The sequence below is a fragment of the Vidua macroura genome, chromosome 9, assembly GCF_024509145.1.
Source record: "Vidua macroura isolate BioBank_ID:100142 chromosome 9, ASM2450914v1, whole genome shotgun sequence".
In the NCBI taxonomy this organism is placed as follows: Eukaryota; Metazoa; Chordata; class Aves; order Passeriformes; family Viduidae; genus Vidua; species Vidua macroura.
This window is the reverse complement of record NC_071579.1, coordinates 28,694,251-28,711,893: the sequence shown is the minus strand read 5'-3', so window position 1 is coordinate 28,711,893 and position 17,643 is coordinate 28,694,251. Positions and strand designations below refer to the sequence as shown.

At 49.0% G+C, this 17,643-nt stretch overlaps 1 protein-coding gene across 1 annotated transcript in view; it reads left to right on the top strand.

The window, feature by feature from the left end:
* Nucleotides 1-778: 778 nt before the first annotated feature.
* Nucleotides 779-17,643, top strand: part of PLPP3 (phospholipid phosphatase 3) — a 44,556-nt gene continuing 27,691 nt past the window's right edge. The window contains exon 1 of the mRNA XM_053985764.1: nt 779-1,526. Within this exon, the coding sequence (XP_053841739.1) occupies nt 1,388-1,526 (139 nt within the window). The 5' untranslated portion in view covers nt 779-1,387. The remainder of the gene's footprint in view (nt 1,527-17,643) is intronic.

Sequence of the window (17,643 nt, the reverse complement as noted above, 5' to 3'; positions counted from 1 at the left end):
CACCCCTGCTCAGAGCACAGCATTGCCCTCCTGCCAGCTCGGGTTCCTGGGAAACCTCTCCTTTACTTCCTTGATGGTTTTTAATTAGCCCAAACGAGCGATTAACCAACACAACAATCCCTCACCCAACTCTCTCGTTACGCTCATTTGATGAAGGTGGTGGTGCTGCTGCGGGAGGGCAAAGCTGCCACGGTTCGGCGGTGGCACCTGGCAGGGTGGCACAGCCAAAATTCAGCCCAGGGTCGCCCGGCTGGGGTCTGCCAGGGTCTGTGGGTACCCCACACATCATGTCCCCTCCCCTGCGTCAGCACACGGAACAGAGCTGGAGGGCAGGGAGAAAAAAACATGAGAAAAATGTTTATAAAGTTATTTGTTGTTAGTTTTCTGCCCCTTGCACCGTTCCCAGCTTTCGGGAGTCCTCCAGCCTTGGATCGGCTGGTTGTTTTCCTTTCCCCCCTGCACTCCTGTACGAACGAACGCTAGAGGCTCCCTCATTCGAGAGAAAACTTAGCTCCTAACTTTTTTTTTTTTTTTTTTTAACTTCCCTGAGGAAAAAATGTGGAGTTAATTATGTATGTAAAATGTCAGATGCAGGAAAGGGGCTGTGCTTACTTGGATATCCCATCCGAGGCGAAGTGACTGATTTTTTTTTTTTCCCCTCTTCTTCTTCTTCTTTTTTTTTTTTTTTTTTTTTTTTTTTTTTTTCCTGAGGGGTGGAAAGCGCCTCGCGAAATAAAAGTGCAGAACCGAGCCGGTGGCTCCCAGAGCGGCCGGGGCGGGCGCGGCGGGAGCCCCCAGCGCAGCGCAGCGCAGCGGAGCCCAGCGCGGAGCCCACCTGCCCCCGGGGCAGCATCGCCCCGCACCTTCTCCCGGACTGAGACCTTCAAACATATATATACACACATATATATAGAAATATATATATATATATATATATATACACGTTGTTGTTTTTTTTTTTGTTGTTTTGTTTTTTGTTTTTTTTTTTTTTTTAATACTTGCCCCCGGCTTTTCCTCCAGGACTTTTCCACCGCCTTTGGGACAACCCGCAAACTTCTCACTCGCTGCCCCTTCACTGCTTTCCTGGTGATTGGGGTTTTTTTTGGGGGGGGCTTGTTTTGGTTTTTGTTTTGCTACTTTGATTTTTTTTTTTTTTTCCCCTCCTCTCTCCTTGGGAAGACCCGCCTGCCTCTCTCGCCTCCCCGTGCCCCACCGGAGAGGCCGGGAGCGGCTCCGGCGGCGCGGGCAGCACCTCCCCGGCGCACGGCGTGCGAGCCCGGCGGCGGCGCGGCTCGGCTCGGCTCGGCTCGGCTCCGAGCGGCTCCCTGCGGCCCGGCACGGCCCGGCTCGGCTCGGCACGGCTCGTCCCGGGCGCTCGCCCCCGATAATGCAGAGCTACAAGTACGACAAGGCGATCCCGCCGGAGAGCAAGAATGGGGGCAGCCCGGCGCTCAACAACAACCCGGCCAAGAGCAGCAGCAAGAAAGCCCTGCTCATCTGCCTCGACTGCCTCTGCCTCGTCATGGGTGAGCACCGCGGGCTCCGCGCCCCCTCTCCCGGCTCCCGCACCCCCATCGCTCCCCGGGAAAAACTTTTGGGAAAGTTCGGCGGCGGGCGGGCAGAGCTCGGCCGTGCCCCGGCCGCGCCGCTTCCCAAACAAAAGCGGAGCGGGGCCGCCGGGAGAGCCGGGCCGGGCGGCGAGCGGGGCAGCCGGGGAGCGGCCGCGCCGGGCTGGGGAGCGCGGGGGGCGGCCGGGGGTCCCCGCGGGGAGAGCCGGGCACGGCAGCCCCGCACCCCCACGCACTCATTCCGGGTGGTTTGCTGTGATCTGCGGCTCGCTGCCCCCGCTGCCGGCGCTGGGGGAGCGGCCCGGGCGGTGCGCAGGGGGCACTGTGGGCTCGGGGATGCGCCCCGGGGCTGCCCCCGGCACGGGCCCCGCGCCCGGCGCTGGCTCGGCGGCACCTCGGCGGCGCCGGGGCCAGCTCCAGGTGGAGGCAGCGCTCTACGGTCAGCCCGGCTCGTGTTTTGGTTAATAATGGAAAACAGCAACTCCTGCCGCTCTGGTTGCCGCGTCGCTCCTGCTGGCGGCTTTACCAGAGCTCCTCTCTTTCTCCCGTCTCGCTAAACTCATTCCTTTAAAACTTCGGAGCGCTCTCGCAGCCCCTGGCAGAGGTTTTGGGTTTGCCTGCCCGCTCGTTTTTTGGGGATGCGATGGCTTTTGGAGATGCTGTGGCATGGAAGGGAGCTGTCAGCAGCGCGTCTCAAAAAAAACTTTTTGCATTCCAAAACATCAACTCTTCCATTGTGGCTGCGATGCTGAATATTTAATTGACAGATACAGGCAGGGGAAATCAACTGGCTTCCAACAAAGAGATTAATAACACAACAGCACGTGAGTTTAATACTCCAGACACCACAGTCTTTAAAACAATTGTTTCTGCTTAGAGCCCATTTTTTAAAGACTGTCAGTTTGATTTAATTTTTATGCAGTTTATTGATCATCTGGTGTATATTAGGGGGCACTAATACATTAGGAGGGGAGGCATGGTTTTCTCTTTATATTCCCACAAGAACAGGGGCCAGTGCAGAAAGCTTCATCTTCTCGGATCTGGAAAAAATAAAAATACTTGATATCCCATATATGCAACTAATATAAGTAGGAACATAACTAGCTGGACTTACCTCACTTATTTAAGCAGAAAGTTGAATTCCTAGTAAAACAGCTCCTAGGAGTCAGAACTTTTAAACTTTTATTTACCCAAGTTTTCTTAACTTGAGGCGTTCCTGGCATGAGTAGGTGCTATTTGAATGGGGAAAGGGTTTTTTGCTCCCCCTTCTCTGGGCTAAGGGTCCTAAATGAAAAAGCAGTTGGTTGACATGTGTTATTCTACTTGTGCTAGTTTGGGTAAACAGGACTTATCAAGCATCACTGGAAAGTATTGTTGGCAGGGAATCATGTGATACAGCAAAACTGTGATTGTTGCTTTGTTTCAGGTTGCTACAGGTGGAAATCGGGAAGTAAACACCAGAGTTGGCTTGTTTAGGGGTTTTTGTTGGGGTTCTTCGTTGTTGTTTTGTTGTTGGGTGTTTGTAGGGTGAGGAGCATTTAAATGCAAGAGCATGAATGCAACAGAAAGTTTAGATCGGACTGATCACTGGCAGATGAAGAGCATGGGTGGGACATGGTGAGAGAGGTGATTATGGGATGGAGAGCCCATGATGTGTGTTTGGGGATGGATAGCTCACGATGTGTGTTTGGGGATGGGCTTTGCAAATACACCAGGACCAGGAGTGTCGGACCTGCCAGTGGATGACTGGGCATGAGTTGCTGTCAAAGCTGCCCCACTCATGGGAGGCTTGGCTTGCTCTTGCCTCTGCCTTTTGCTAGGGAAGACTATGACCTTATAGTTTGCAAGTACTTGATTCCCATTTTCTTGTAAAAATAATCCCCAAAAACCACTTGGAAAGTGGAAAAAAGGTGCCTTAGCCAAATCCCTCCTGTAAGAGCAATGTGGACAAGTACAAGTTGATGGATATTTACATATAGAGTGGGGGGGGGAAAAAAGTCCTATATAAGATAACAAGGAGCAGAATTGAGTGAAATGACTTCTTCTGAGGTGCAGGGATCTTCTGCTGGTGCATGTGGGCACATGGCCACGGCCTCCACTGCAGTCAAACTGAGTTACGCCTCTTGAGCAGCTGCCCAAAGACATTCAGAGAAGCAGGGAAACAGAAGGCTTTTTCTCATTTGAGGACCACTTGAGGAAATATTAAAACTGGCCATTTGATTTGCAGAGCCCTCTGATGCTGCACTGGCTCCTGCTGCAGGTAATGCCATAATCTGGCCTTGAATTGGTTTTCTCTGAAGGGAAAATGAAAAGAGTGATCTATGGCTGGAATGTTTCTCAGAAATGACACACACACTGTGTGAGGCTGTAGATGTGTACAAACCCTTTGTTTACACACAAATTTAAACAAATTACCCAGAAGACAATTACCATAAACATCTAAGAAAGTCTGAAGTAGTAAAGCTGAGCTATCAGGAGCTTCCTTCAGCTTTAATTTGGTGAGAGTAGTTAGAAGGATCCACTTTTGTCTTTCATCCTTAAGCAGTACAATGGTTATCTTGATAGCAAGTGCATAAGAGGAAGATTTGTATCTTTTTTTTCTTGGGGAGCAGGTCACAGAGCCAGTGGATGAAGATCCGCTGCACCAAACCCTCCATTTTTCCTGCATTTCCAACTTGAGTTGAGTTGGCAAGGAGCTGGATGTTACTGAATGACCAGCCCACTCCTCTAATGAGTGCACTTGGCACTCATAAATCCCTGGGCTCTTGCATGAACAAGAGGTTTGATCACCGACACTGTGAACTTCCCAGAAATTCCATGCCCGTGCTTAACTCAGTAAAAAAAGGCAGAAAAGAACTGAGTGTGCATTTATTAAAGCAGGTCATGCAAGGGGGGAAAATAACTTTCTCCATCTGCTTCCTCCTCTTGGGAGGGCTCTGTTTAGAGGATTGGAAGATGCTTCCTGAAATTGTTAAGGCCACAGGCGAGCTTGGTGGTGTGGAAGAGTCCCCGCTGTCCTGTCCCTGTCTCCTGATCGCTGTAAAACATCTGAAAATGTGATGGAGGGGGTCTGGGCAGGTCTGAAGTTCCCCCTGCTGAGCTGGTTGGTGTCTTTACTTTGTAGACCAGTGGGGAACTCTCTGAGCAGCAAAACAAGTGGTGTGATGGGTAGACCTTCATCTGATCATCCTCAGCCCATCCCTCTGCCAGGAGTTTACTGCACCTCCTACCTGGAGCTTGAAGCTGTTATTTTGGGGGGACTGGGGTGACCCTGGCTGGGCCAGATCTCCGGGGAAGCTTTCTCTGGTGCTGTGGGGTTTTGTCCTGCAACAGCCACCAAACCTCCTCCTGATGCAGGAGGTGTGGCCAGGTGGAGAAAAGCCTCCTGCCCTGACCCTGGAGGTGGGATGTTTTGGAGCCTGGCCCCACAGATGTAGCATCTAGGGTTAAATTTACTCCTCTCAGACCTGCTGTTTTCCCTTGGCAGGGACTCCTGGTGTTCAGCAAGCTCTGAGCAGCCACCTGTGCTCTGCTGACGGGTGCTAAGTCAAGCGTTTAATCTCGGAAGAGGGGAAGGCTGTGTCAGCAAGGGTGATAGGGCAGATGAGGGTCTTCAGTAGCTTGTATTTGTGCAGCTTGTGCAGGTAAAACAGCTTCCAAAAAGTCCTGCTTGTGCCATAAAATAGAAGGATTTCATCTGGCTTACCTGCTTCTGAAGCTTGTGGAAATTGGGTTTATGGGAGCATATGTTTCAGGCTGGTGGGATGTAAACTGCACATAATTTACTGCCCTTCTTCTTTTCTGCCTCTAATTTAATTTTCTCTCTTCTGTCAATCCCAGTTAATCTGTGCAGCACAAGTTTTACTGCCTTGGGAAGGTTTTTTGAAGCAACAGATGGATAGACCTCTTACAACCTTATTATCTCTGCAGCTTTCTCACAAATTTGGCATCTCCTGTAGCGAGCTTGATGCTAAAATGAACTTTGAAAGTAAATATTTATGTTAGCTGGACCTTGACATGTTTATGTAAGTGGGTATATAATCTTATAATTTGGGCTAACAGTTTAGATTACTCTTGACTTCCCTCTTCTGTGTAGAAAGTTGTGTAGTCCTCCAGCTCTCAGAAGCAAAAAGGATTTGAGCTCTGCCAGGGGCCCTGTCGCCTCATCACGAAAATTGGTGCAAACAGGCCTGGGATTGTCATTTAATGTAAGGAGTGGGAGGAATTGGAGATGAGGGGTGAGGTTAGAGTTATTTGGATGGTGTAAAGCTGGATGTGTTGAGTTAAGCAACTTTACTTTGTTTGGGTTGGGGCTGTTGTTTTTATTTTTAGGACTGCCCCGTTGCGCAGCACTCACTTGTCGCGTGGGTGACATCTTTCTGTGCACCTGAAGAAGATCTTGAGCCAACCACTTCTTGTTTCCAGCAAGGGACAGCAAGACCTGACTGTGCCAAACCAGCTGGGCAGTCCCAACACCTCGGTGTTGCCTTCTCCACGCTGTGTCTCCTCCGTGTCGGGGAGGACCGAGCCCACACCACACGGGAGAAGCTGTGTGGGTGGAGAGTCGTCATCGTGTTTTGAGCATCCCTAGGTGGGGTTTGGTCGTTCGTGTTTATGTATCTCTCCATAACCTGTAGGATCTCCTGGTGGCAGCGAGCTCCTGGCCATGGATGGCTGCTCTGGAGGTGCTCTGGCAAAGGCAGGTTGGCAGAAGTGGCGCCTTGGCATGAGGTTGCTGTGCAGTTGGACTCTGCCATAACTTGGGAGTAAAGGAGCTCTTTTTTTGAGCCTGGAAAAGCTTCTTGTTGAACCAGCAGTCAGCACCTAAAGTGTGATACCCATCTGTTGTGACTCCCTTCAAAGACCAAAGGAGCCAAAGATGACAGGAAGTAAAGGCGAGAGAAATATTTTGGAGGTGTTTGAAATCCACTTTTTCTGCATTTGCTTTGTGAAAACAAACAAACAAACAAACAAACAAAAAAAAAGACAACCGACCTATCAAAAAGAGATTATTAGTGACAATTATACTTGAGGTGTTAATTGCAGAACAAGGAAATGCTGTACCTATGGCAGACCGAGTCCTCAGGGGTATAAATCTGTTGGCTTTCCTGAGTTGGTGGAACTTGGCCAGCCTGAAGATGTGTCTCCAGGAAAAGCAGAATTGCATGCAACTGCTTCATGGCCAGGAGTGCTTTGAATCCTGTGTACCTGCTGCTGAGACAGGCAGGAGATGGGAATCACAATTACAGCAGATGACATTTTTTTAATTGTCTGTTTGTAGTGAGCACAGAAAATAATATAAACATCACTCCCAGATCAAACGGATTATTTTTATACCCTTTAAATCTCAATTTAATATGCATGCCTTTCCTAGGCCGCTTTGGTCTGACTCTGTTTGTCTGGATACAGGCTGGTGGTGTCTCTCCAGATGCGTGTGCTCCGTGTACCACCCAAGAATGGTTTGCATACCACAGCTGGGGAACCTCTGGCAAACCAGGGCCCCTGTTCAGCATGTGAGATAGGCAGGGTGTTTGTGTGGCCCCATCTCTGCCTGAAATGCCTTCAAAGAGGGGGAGGCAAAGCCCCAGCTCTGCTCTGGCGGAGCAGGCTCCATCCTCCCCGTTCCTTTCATACAATGCTCCCACTTCATCCATAGTAATCCAGAAGGGACCGTTGTGGTCTCCGGGCCTGCCTGTGCCTGGAACAAGGGCCTGCCTGTTGAAGGCAGCGTGGGGAAAGGCAGCAGCCTTCAAACCCTCCTATCCCAGTGTTCACACAGCCAGAGCTGGGAACAGCAGCTTCCCTGGCATCCCAAAGGGCTGTGTCCCAGCAGGGAAGGAAGCAGGGAAACCCCCTCCCAGGATGTGGCTTTCCCCCCGCCAGTTGGGGTTTTGTATGAGTGCTGTCATACACACATATATTTTTTTTTTTTTTTTACACACTTCTTCCTTTTTGTTCTGTCTTAGGGCCTTGTTCAGCTCTTCCGATCGGTCAGGTTTCATATTTCAAACAAACAAACAAAAAGGCTCAGAAATGAGAATGATAAAACCTCAATGAAAGAGGTGAATTAAAGTAATCCAGCGCTTATCCTGTAATTATAAAAGTCTGAAGTCAGTTTTCTGAACGCTCTTCTGTGCTCCCCCCCCTTGCCAGCATGTCTGGAGGCCCAGCCTGTGGCCAACCTTCCATCTGCCTTTCCAGATACCTCAGCTGGGTGGGTTTTGCCAAAAGCTGGGAGGAGAGTGCCCTGGTGTCACATCTCTTCATGGATCAGTGGCCCCCTTTCCCAGAAGGGCACTTACATCCCTTTCAAAACCACCCCATCTCCGTTTCACTCTCTCCCATGACATCCACCTTGGAGGGACGCTACCTGCTCCACAGTTTTAGAGCAGGTGGAAAGTTCCTTTGTGTGGATCAGGTGTCTGTGGCCAGGGATGTGTTGGAGAAACTGTTGGGAAATTGGAGAATCCCTTCTTGCTTCTTAGCTGCACACAAGGGCTCAGTTGCAACAGTGGGATTGTGATCAGCAGAAGCTGCTCCTCCAGTTTGACCTGAGGAAGCAGAATGCCACGAAAACCAGGGAATTTGAAGTGTCTTCATTTGGATTTTGATGCAAACAGTTTGAAAGCAAGCCTTAAGCATAAGTTTGTTACCAAGAGAATGCATGAATGAGTTTGAAAATTAGCTTTGTCGGGGCAGGTTTGGAAGTACCAGAAATTCCAATGGAACTCCATCCTTGGGAGTCAGTCACGTAAGTGGGCTTGTTTTTCACATGTGTTGGATGTTTTGGAGACAGAGGGTTGAAAACAGACTCTGCATCAAGTCAAGTTACAAGCAGAACATGTAATTTAACTCCAGAGCTTGTGATGCTCTGAAAATGCCTGTGCTCTTTGAGCTGTGTGTTCCTGTTCCAGCCCTGGAACAGGATTGCATCCATGCACGACCTTGTCTTCTCTGAGCACATGGTGCCCTCTTTCAGGGCCAGGCTGGGGCTGCCAGCCAGAGCCCAGATGGAGCTGCAGCTGGTCTGACAGTGCTGGTGACACGGAGTCAATGGAGACTGCTCAGAATCCTCTACTACTTTCCAATAGTTTTGCATCCCTTGCCCAGAAAGATGTGAAGGTGTGTCGGTCATGGCACTGAGGAGCTTGGGAGGGGCCTCCGGGTTTTCTGATAAAACACACCAGTGGGCATAGCCTGTGATGCTTGGAAAACACAGCAAATTGAGGCTGGAGCAGTTGGCATTGCTGGATTCACCCACACCTTGCCCTGAACACCAAAGGTGGCTGTGGGACTGAGCTGTCCTTCACTGCTTCGGGAGCTTGCAGATGTCAGACTGCACCTCTTGGAGCCTCATCATCTTTTCTGGCTGCTGGAGCTGAGAACAGCATGGTTCTTCCTTCCATGGGTTTAAAGAGAAGAAGTGAAAGTTACTGGTGAGATGTTTTGGGCAGTCATCCCTCCTAAAATAAATGATACTCCTTCAGAGAGCTTCTGCCTCCCAGCAGTGTCAGTATGGTGCTGCACAAAAGAAGAAATTAGGTACTTTCACCTGTAAAATCATAAGAGATTACTGCCATTTTTGGCCAGCCAGCAGTGCTCCCGTGTCTGACCATGCAGGCACTGCATGCAGATATTAATTACATTTCTGTTAATTGAGCATTAATATGAAGCTGAGACCTCATCACATCCTCCAAGTGGCAGCCACTGAATTTGAAAGCCAATGTGCCAAATGGGGTCTGGGCTTCCTGTCTCCTTGACACTCAGCAGGTTATTTATGACTTTTTTTGGGGGGGTGGTGTGATGGGCTTCCCTTTAAGCCTGGAGGGAGCAGCCAGCCCAGCCCTGGTTATCGTTCCCAGCCAGCTGACGGCGAGGTCTTTGCTCTGGTCTTTGTAGCAGCACAGCAGCCGTGGCAACCAGTCCCACATCCCAAGCATTTTGAGGGCTTCCAAGGCTTTTCTGCAAGGCCCACCACCCTTTAAAGTGCTAGTTTCCAAAGGGAAAGTCTCAAACAGCGTGGTGAAATGCTGATAAGCAGGTCTGGTCAGTAACCACTGGGTGCATTTGTGTTCTGAGTGATGCTCAGGGAGTTATTTTGGATGGCTGGCGAGCCGATGGCAGGCAGCAAAGCTCCTTTGAAGTCGATAGCTGTGAATCAGTTTGGTGTTAGCAGGTTTCTGGAGCGGCTCTTTGATCACTGATCAGATGGCCCTTGCTTTTTGGGGAGCTGCTTCTCCCTGAAAATTCAAGTGCTGGGCCGAGGATCCCTGTGCCAGGCTGTGCTGCCCTTGGTCCTGCCCGGGCACGTCACGGGAGGTTTGTGCCTCTGGGAGTTTCTAATCTGGGGAGACAGGGAGCAGAAGGAGCAGCATCACCTCGGCGCGTGGGCAGGCGCTGGAGCCCGGCGAGGGCACACTTTGAAGGCAGTGTTTGCAGTACAGAGGCACCCAGGTGCCCAGTGGGGCTTTCAGAGCTGCTGAGGCACCTCTGATTCCTTCCTGAACTCCCCGTTGGAGCTGCAAACTTCAGTGCTTCTGCCAGTCCTGCCAGGCCTCCCAAAGTGTCTTGAAATCAGATCCTCGGGGACTGGAGGAGTCCGTGACTGCCAGGACTTGGGCTGAAGTGTGTCCCTGGGACATGTGTGCACCTGTCCTGGAGCTTCCCACCCGAATTCCTGTGAAAACTTACCCAGGTGCCTCTGTTCTGGTGCTTCCATGTTTTGCAGAAAGGGGAAACAACCTTGGATTCACCCACTGCAGCAGGAGCTGGCTTGTCGTTTCCCAGAATAAGAGCTGGAGTTTTTCAGGTTAAGGATGTGGAGGAAAAGCTGCACTAAGGCATCTGCCAGTTGATAACACATTACAAAAATGGATGATTCTCAAAGGGAAGGGCTTGGAGGGGCTTTTATCCTCCTCATACTTGCCAGGCTGAGAGAAAGTTCCCTTTGCTGCCTGACCACAAGAGGCTGTGCTTTTTGTAGAGGACCCAGAGGGATTTTTTTTGCCTTTTTTTTTTTTTTTCTTACTAACTTTCATAAAAATTTGCACCATCAGTTACTATCCCCTCAAATAATCCCATTTTTTTTCCCACATAATCTGAGCCAAATATTTTTTCATCCAGCCCTCCTGGTTTCTTGACCATCCCTGCAGCTTTAGCATGCAGCTGTCATTCTGCTGCAGCTCCCACAAAGCGGCTGAAAACCAAGGTAACAGCAACATTTTGAGTGAAGGGGATGAAATGTGGGATAGGTTCAGCGTATTTCTTTGTCATTGTTGGAGTCCTATTCAGTCTGGAACTGAATAGGAGGCTGATTAGCATGTGGAAGCATTTCTAAAGCATTGGGCTGTGAGGGTTGGGTAGTTTGGGTTTTTTTTTTTTTCCTTAAAGGAGAAGTTTTGTGGCATTTCTTTTTCTGACTGAGCTGGTATGAATCTTTGTCAAATGCAAAACCCATGGAAAAGCCAGATAGCATTTTGGAGAAAGCCTGTTTTAATAAATCACCATGGGCACAAAGAAGTTTTCCTGTGTGTAAAACTCTCAGAGCCACTGCAGAATCTAGGCATGCAGCATGTTTGAAATTGCCAGACAAGTGGGATAGTGTTTGGGATACATCAGGAGTGTGGATATAACAACAGGTACTTTGCTTTTGCTCTTGCTGAAGTTTTCTGCCACAAGTGGGTATTGGGTCCAGAGCCTGAAAATCCACCTGCTTAAATCTCAGGGTTTTGCTTTCACAGGGAAAGATGCAACACTGGGGTTAATTAAAGCTGCCTGCAAGTGAAAAACTTCTTCCCCCGTGAAATTGCTTTAATTCCTGGGCCTGAGGCTGGTTTTGGAGAAGAGGATTTTCCCTTTAGTGTCAGGGTGAGGTATCAGGCTGATATTCTCATTAACACTCCCTTGCTGAAAGACCTGCTGCATTTTCTCTGAGGGGTGAAATTACCACCTTGGTGCTGTTTGTGGGTCTCAGCTGGGTCGGTGCTAGAGCAGAGGTCCTGCCCTGGGAGCACCACATCCCTGCCTTTTGTGGGAATGCAGGATTTTGGGGCGTTTGCAAGTCCCAAGGGACATAGGAGACCCCGGCTGCCTGTCAGGGGCTGTGTGGATGTAGCAGAGTTGTGCCCTGAGCTTGCAGACAGAGTGGGCAGTGCAAGAAAATGCGTTTTATTTCTGTGTACAGTGAGACTTGTGGTCTGTCTTGAAGGCCTCAGAGAGTGATGGCCTTGGGGTTGCATGGAAAGCTCACAGCAGTACTTGGAGTCAGACCCTCTTGGTGATGTGTGCATGGTCCAGACCCCATGCCTGGGTTTCTTTGATGCCTTGTCTGGTTTGGTTTCCTTTCAGTTGTGCAAGTTTAAGAAAGACAAAATGGTCAGCTCACTGCTGTGCCTTAATGTCACACAATGGAAAGGTCTGGGTGGGAAGGGACCTTAAAACTCACCTTGTTCCAACCCCCTGCCATGGGCAGGGACACCTTCCACTATCCCAGGTTGCTCCAAGCCCTGTCCAACCTGGCCTTGGACACTTCCAGGGATGGGGCAGCCACAGCTTCCCTGGGCAACCTGAGCCAGGGCCTCACCACCCTCTGAGTAATGCCAGCTATTGAAGGCTGATTAAAGCTATTGTTTAATTAAGGAGAACTCAGCTCCTCTGTTCACCATCCATGATTAAAGGATCTTTTGAAGTAATTCTGCAATACTTTCTTGTTCCCTGCCTTTCTCTCCTTCATCGTGGAGAAAGTTCCTCGTGCTGAGGGTGCCCGGCTCGGCGGGCTGAGCGCTGGGACCGCAAACCTGCTGGCAGAGCTGGCTGCTGCCAAAGGCATCCCAACATTAAAAAGCCCTGCAGAGGGGTGGAAGGGAGTTCAATCTCAGGATACGCTGATTTGGAAAGGGAATCCAAACAAAGAGGCTTTTCAGCCGAGGCTGAGGCTTGGCTTCTCTCAAGGGCAGTTTGGGCTTGGGGAAGCATCCGGGAGGCGGCGAGCGGAGCAGGAGTACATGAGCTGGATGCCGCGTGGTGTAAGGTTTCCCAGCACAGCCTGGTTTTGTGTTACAGGCTGGGGAGCTGGCTCTAAGCTCTCCTCTCCTTTCTTTTCCTTTTTTTTTTTTGTTTCACCCCCCTTTCTTTTATTTCTGTTGGAAACAAAGGAGAGGTTTAGGTTTTTTGTTGTTGTTGTTGTTTTTTCTTTTAATAAAGGTTCCCATCCCCTGCAGGTTTGGCGGTGCCTCTCGCTGTTGATGCTGGAGGGGGACCCTTTGGTGACTGTGACCTGGAGAAACCCTTTGCAGGGTCCCACGCAGGCCTCACAGGGATGTTTTATTTTGCTCAGAAAGCTCAGCCCTCTCACTGAGGGCACTCTGTTAGGAGCTGGCGTTCCTGAGGGGACAGGCACCTCGTAAAGAAGTTCTGGCTCAGATAAGAAGTGAAATGAGGTGGATGCTGGGGCACCTTCTTTGCAGCAGGAGGGATGCAAAGTGGAGGGGGTGTCTGCCAGGTCCCTGTTCCCATGGCAGCCCTGTCCCTCACTGTGACACCTCTGGTGCCACCACGTTCCCGTGAGGTGCCAGGAAGAGCTGAGCGGGGAGGAGGTGCTACCAACCATCCCAACCAACCAGTTGGGGTTTTTTATAGGCACCAGATGGTTTTAATAGAGGAAAGCTGAACTTCTTATGACCCTTCCCCACAGACGTTGTTTGTTGTTTTGTAATTGTGGCCGGGACAAAACCCTGTTCCAGAACCTGCAGTGAATCGAGATCTTGGTGCCTTCTTCTCCATCCCACCATAAACCCCCCACTGTCCCCATGCTCCTCTGCCTGCCCTGACTCCAAATGATCTGGGGGAAGCTGCTGGGCATGGAAAACTTGAGGCTTTCCACTGATCCCTGGCTAAAGAGATTAGCAAGAGTACAAGCTGGAAGAAACCGAAACATCTAAAAGCAAAGCACAAGGAAGCAATAAAATGTCAGGCCATGTTTTCCCTGCTGGTTGATTAAAAATTCTCCTGATAAGCAGGAAAGCTTTCATGGCTGGACAAGACCTGTATCATGTCAAACGCAGTGAAAGGTTTATTAGAGAAGGATAAAGCGGTGCGAGCATTGGGTTATACTTGCAGCCCTCCTGGAGTTGTTATCCCCCAGGGCTGAGGAGCAGTGTTTTTTGGAAAACAGAAAGTCAAGCAGAAGGAGATGAGGCCTGGGTCTCCATGCTCCCCATGGGAAAACCATCAGCAGTGGCAAAGCAGTGAGCTTGGAGACCTGTGCCCAGCCAGTGCCAAGATGCTCCGTTGGGCCCACAGTTTCCCTCTGGCCTGAGAAATCTTGGGATCAAACACAAGACAGGAATGACAAAACAGGAAAACAAAAGGCTCACTTCCATGCTGTTGTTTGTGACTTCTCAAGGTTTTAATTGCCAAGGGCTGCATGGGGAGCCAGCTGGCTGCAAAGGGATGCAGATCTCCAGTAAGACAGGCAAAGGGATGCAGATTTCAAGTAAGAGAAGAAAGGCTCTTTTTTGTTGTGGTTGTTTTTTTTTTTATTATCTTTTGTCAGAAAAACTAACAACTGTTATGTTTTCCTACAGGAGATGCAGTTTTGTGTACATTTCCCCTTCAAAAAGTAAATTATCACTTTTAGTTACCTGCTTGCTCAGCTGCCCCAGCTGCTCTTGAAGCTTCTGCTGTTACTGTTTTGCTACCTGTAGGAGTAAGAGGGTACAAGCAGCAGGAAAGACAAGTACAGAGTGCAAAGGGTGCCTCAGTGTTATACTTTTTCTCCTTGGAGCAGAAAATCTCTACTTTTTGCAAAGGGAAGACACAGTAGGTGGCTTAACTTGCAAGCCTTTGGCCCATGCTCCAAGAGATGTGCATTTCCCTGCAGATGTGGTACACAGTGTCAGCAGGATCAGGCCCACCAGTGTGTGGCCCTGGGAACAGGCTGGACAATCCCAATTTTACTGCCAAAACCTTGTTTTTATATGATAACTTGGAAAGAGGGAAAAAGAGGCCAGCTTAAAGTAATAATAATAATAAAATTAATAATAAAAACGCATGGGCTATTTGGCACGCCGGGTGTATAAATCTCGACGTTAGCTACCTGTGAATCATCCAGCAGCACGTTAATTGGTACCCCTCAGTAGATGAGGATTTGGCACCGGGTCTGCATGTAATTACAAGCCACACACAGAAGGACACAGGCAGCTAATGAACTCCTGCCAAACTCCAGCTCCGCTCCTGCGGCTTTTGAAGTCCGCTGGTCTTTCAGTGTTTTGTATGGTAAGCACTGAAAGGCATCAAATCACTCCTTTGACAGTGTTTAGAAAGGGTTGGTTTGTTGAATAACCCAGTCCCTCCAAAGTCCCAAATCTGAGAACTGGAGCATCTATAGGCTCCTTTCTCAACAGAGCAGTAAATAGGCTGGAAATAGAGGACGCCCCTGAGGAGCTCCTGCCTTGCTGACAGGAGCCAGAGGGCTCTGGTTGCCACGATGGGCTGGAAGAAAAGAAACTATTTCCACTTAAAAAATACTTCAAAACAATCCCACCAATGGGATGCTTTTTTTTTCCCCCAAGCCTCGTTTCAAACTGAGGCTGTGCACAGCATCTCTCATGGGTTTGCAGTTGCACTGGTGTTCTGAGTGAGGTGGTAAAAAGGGGTTTTGGAGGGTTTCTGCCCTGTTGGGAGGGCAGGTTTTCATGGGGCTGGGTTTGGAAGGTCGTGGTGCTTTTTCGTGGATGTTTTGTTGCTGGGATGGGATTTGAGCCCGAGCCCTTCTCCTCCTCTTTTCATGTCTGAGGTGACAAAGGAAGTAGTTGTTGAGATAAAAACAATTTCCATGAAAACCTGTGATTTTCAGGCAAACATACCAGGCGGGTTTCATGGCAGTACCATGGTGAAGAGGAATAATGCAGCTTGGCACGAAGCCCTTCCAAATAAAAAAAAAAGGGGGGAGGAGAGGAAACAGAAGAGCCTTTGTCAAAATTAACTGCAATAAAGAAGAAGGGACTCCTATTCCCTTGGGCTTCTTTAACCTTCTTTCCTCAATTTATTCACACGTTCCTTGACAGCAGGGCACAGCATTGTTGCAGGAGGCTGGAAATGGAAATTGGGAGTTGTCCATTTTTTGGTTTTAAAAGGCATGGTACATGTTGTGTCCCTCGAGTCAGTGTGAATAGAGCCTTGGCCCTTGCCCGTGCCATTCGGATGTGGCCCAGTTCATCCTGTCCCTTAAAGAAACAGGGCTGTGGGATGTCACCTGGCTGCAAAATGCAGCTGTTATGGGCAGGTGCATGGGAAAGGGGCTGGGCTGACAAGGTGGCTGTGCCCACCCTGCCTGGCCCTGTGCTTGCAGAACACGACGGTGAAGTTTTCAGTGCTACTGTTGCACTGGATTTGCAGAATTTTCAGTTTCTTAGAGGGATAAAAGCACCCAGATGTCCGAGACAGTGTGCAGCAAGGAACCATGCTGCCCCCAGAAAACTCTGTTTGGCTTTTATGGTAAATTTTATGATAATTCACAGGTCTCATGCAGGGGCACATGGGCCAGGGTAGGTAAATCCTTGTGTGCAGCATGGGGTGGACACCTCTGTCACTGCAGGTGATGTCTTGCCTCCAAAATACCCCATTCCCAGCTGCTTTCCATCAAAACTTCTGTGGGCAGGGAGGTGTCAGCGTGGCCAAGGCAGCAGATGCCATACCTTCCCTTCCCCTGCAAAGTCTCCTTTCCCTGTAATACAAAGCTATTTTAATTAGGAGCATGGTTTTTATTTATTTTTTTAACATTACCAGCACAATTTCAGATATATCATGTATTGCTATACATTAGGATGTCACTCTGTGCAGTCAAAATACAGAGGAGCAAGAAAAATGGTAATATTACACTTTTTTAACCCATTGATAAATAGGCAAAGCCTTTCAGAGCTCTGCTCTGGGGACCACCAAGATCAACCCCCATCACTTTAAGGGCCTTTGGATCACTTCCACCCACGTCTCTCTGCCTTTCAGCACTCTGGGCCGTGCTTTATGTCCTGGAAACTCTACCAAATCGCGACTACCGAGGGGGAAAAGCTTCATTTCCAGTTAATCAAGGGAGTTGTGTAATACCATTTTCTCCTGGGGAACTTCCAGAAAAAAGAAAGGAGGAGAGGAAGGGGGGGGCAGAAAGGGGAGCATTACATAAAGCAAGTATATTAAGAGGAAATAAATTATGAATTAAAAGTGATTAGTGAACTTTTAAGGAAGAGGTCAGAAGTGCTTTTTGGAATACAAACTTTTTAAGCTTCCAGTGCTTGTATTGGGTTACAGAGTTATAACCCAGCCTTATTTGTGCAGGTGGCTGCTGCTTCAAATCCGAAGAAGGATTTTGCATTTACAATAGGTACATTGACAGAACTGGGTCAAAAAGCTACTGGTGGCAGGCTCAGGGCTATGGCCAGGGGCTCTGCTGCCTCCTGCACAGGGGCAGCTGCTCCCAAAAACGTGCTTAATTACAGTGGCACCGCCTGGCCATGGTGCTCAGGAAGATGTTTAGGAAGTTCAGTGATGAAGTTTGATGAATTTTTATTTAAGAGACGTAATGTTGACTAGGTTAACTGGCTTTATTTTTGCTTCATATGGTTTGTGTCTTCACTGAGTTAAAAATAATACACTTTTGTTGGCTGCATTACATTGGCCACAGTTTTATATGTCTACCTGTTCTTGTTATGGTTTGGAGTGTCTGTGCAAAGAGGAGGAGCCAGGGCTTCTGTTTTGGGGTGTTTGGGGGCAAGAAGCTGAGATAAGGAATTTTTGCTTGATATTTTATGCATTAAAACAGCACCTACAGCTCACAAAATTGTCCTTTTGAGTAGAGGGTGATGAATTGGTTGGATAGGACCCTGAGCAACCTGATCTAGTGGGTGACATCCCTGTGCATGAGTTGCAACTAGGTGATTTCTAAGGTTCCTTCAACCCAATCTTTTCTATCATTCTGTGATGCTATATGAGCAGAAGAAAGTTGTGATTATATGGGGAAATATTAGTGTTCACCCAGCCAGTGGGATGACAGGGACTAAGGGGAGCAACTGCTTTGCTGAGC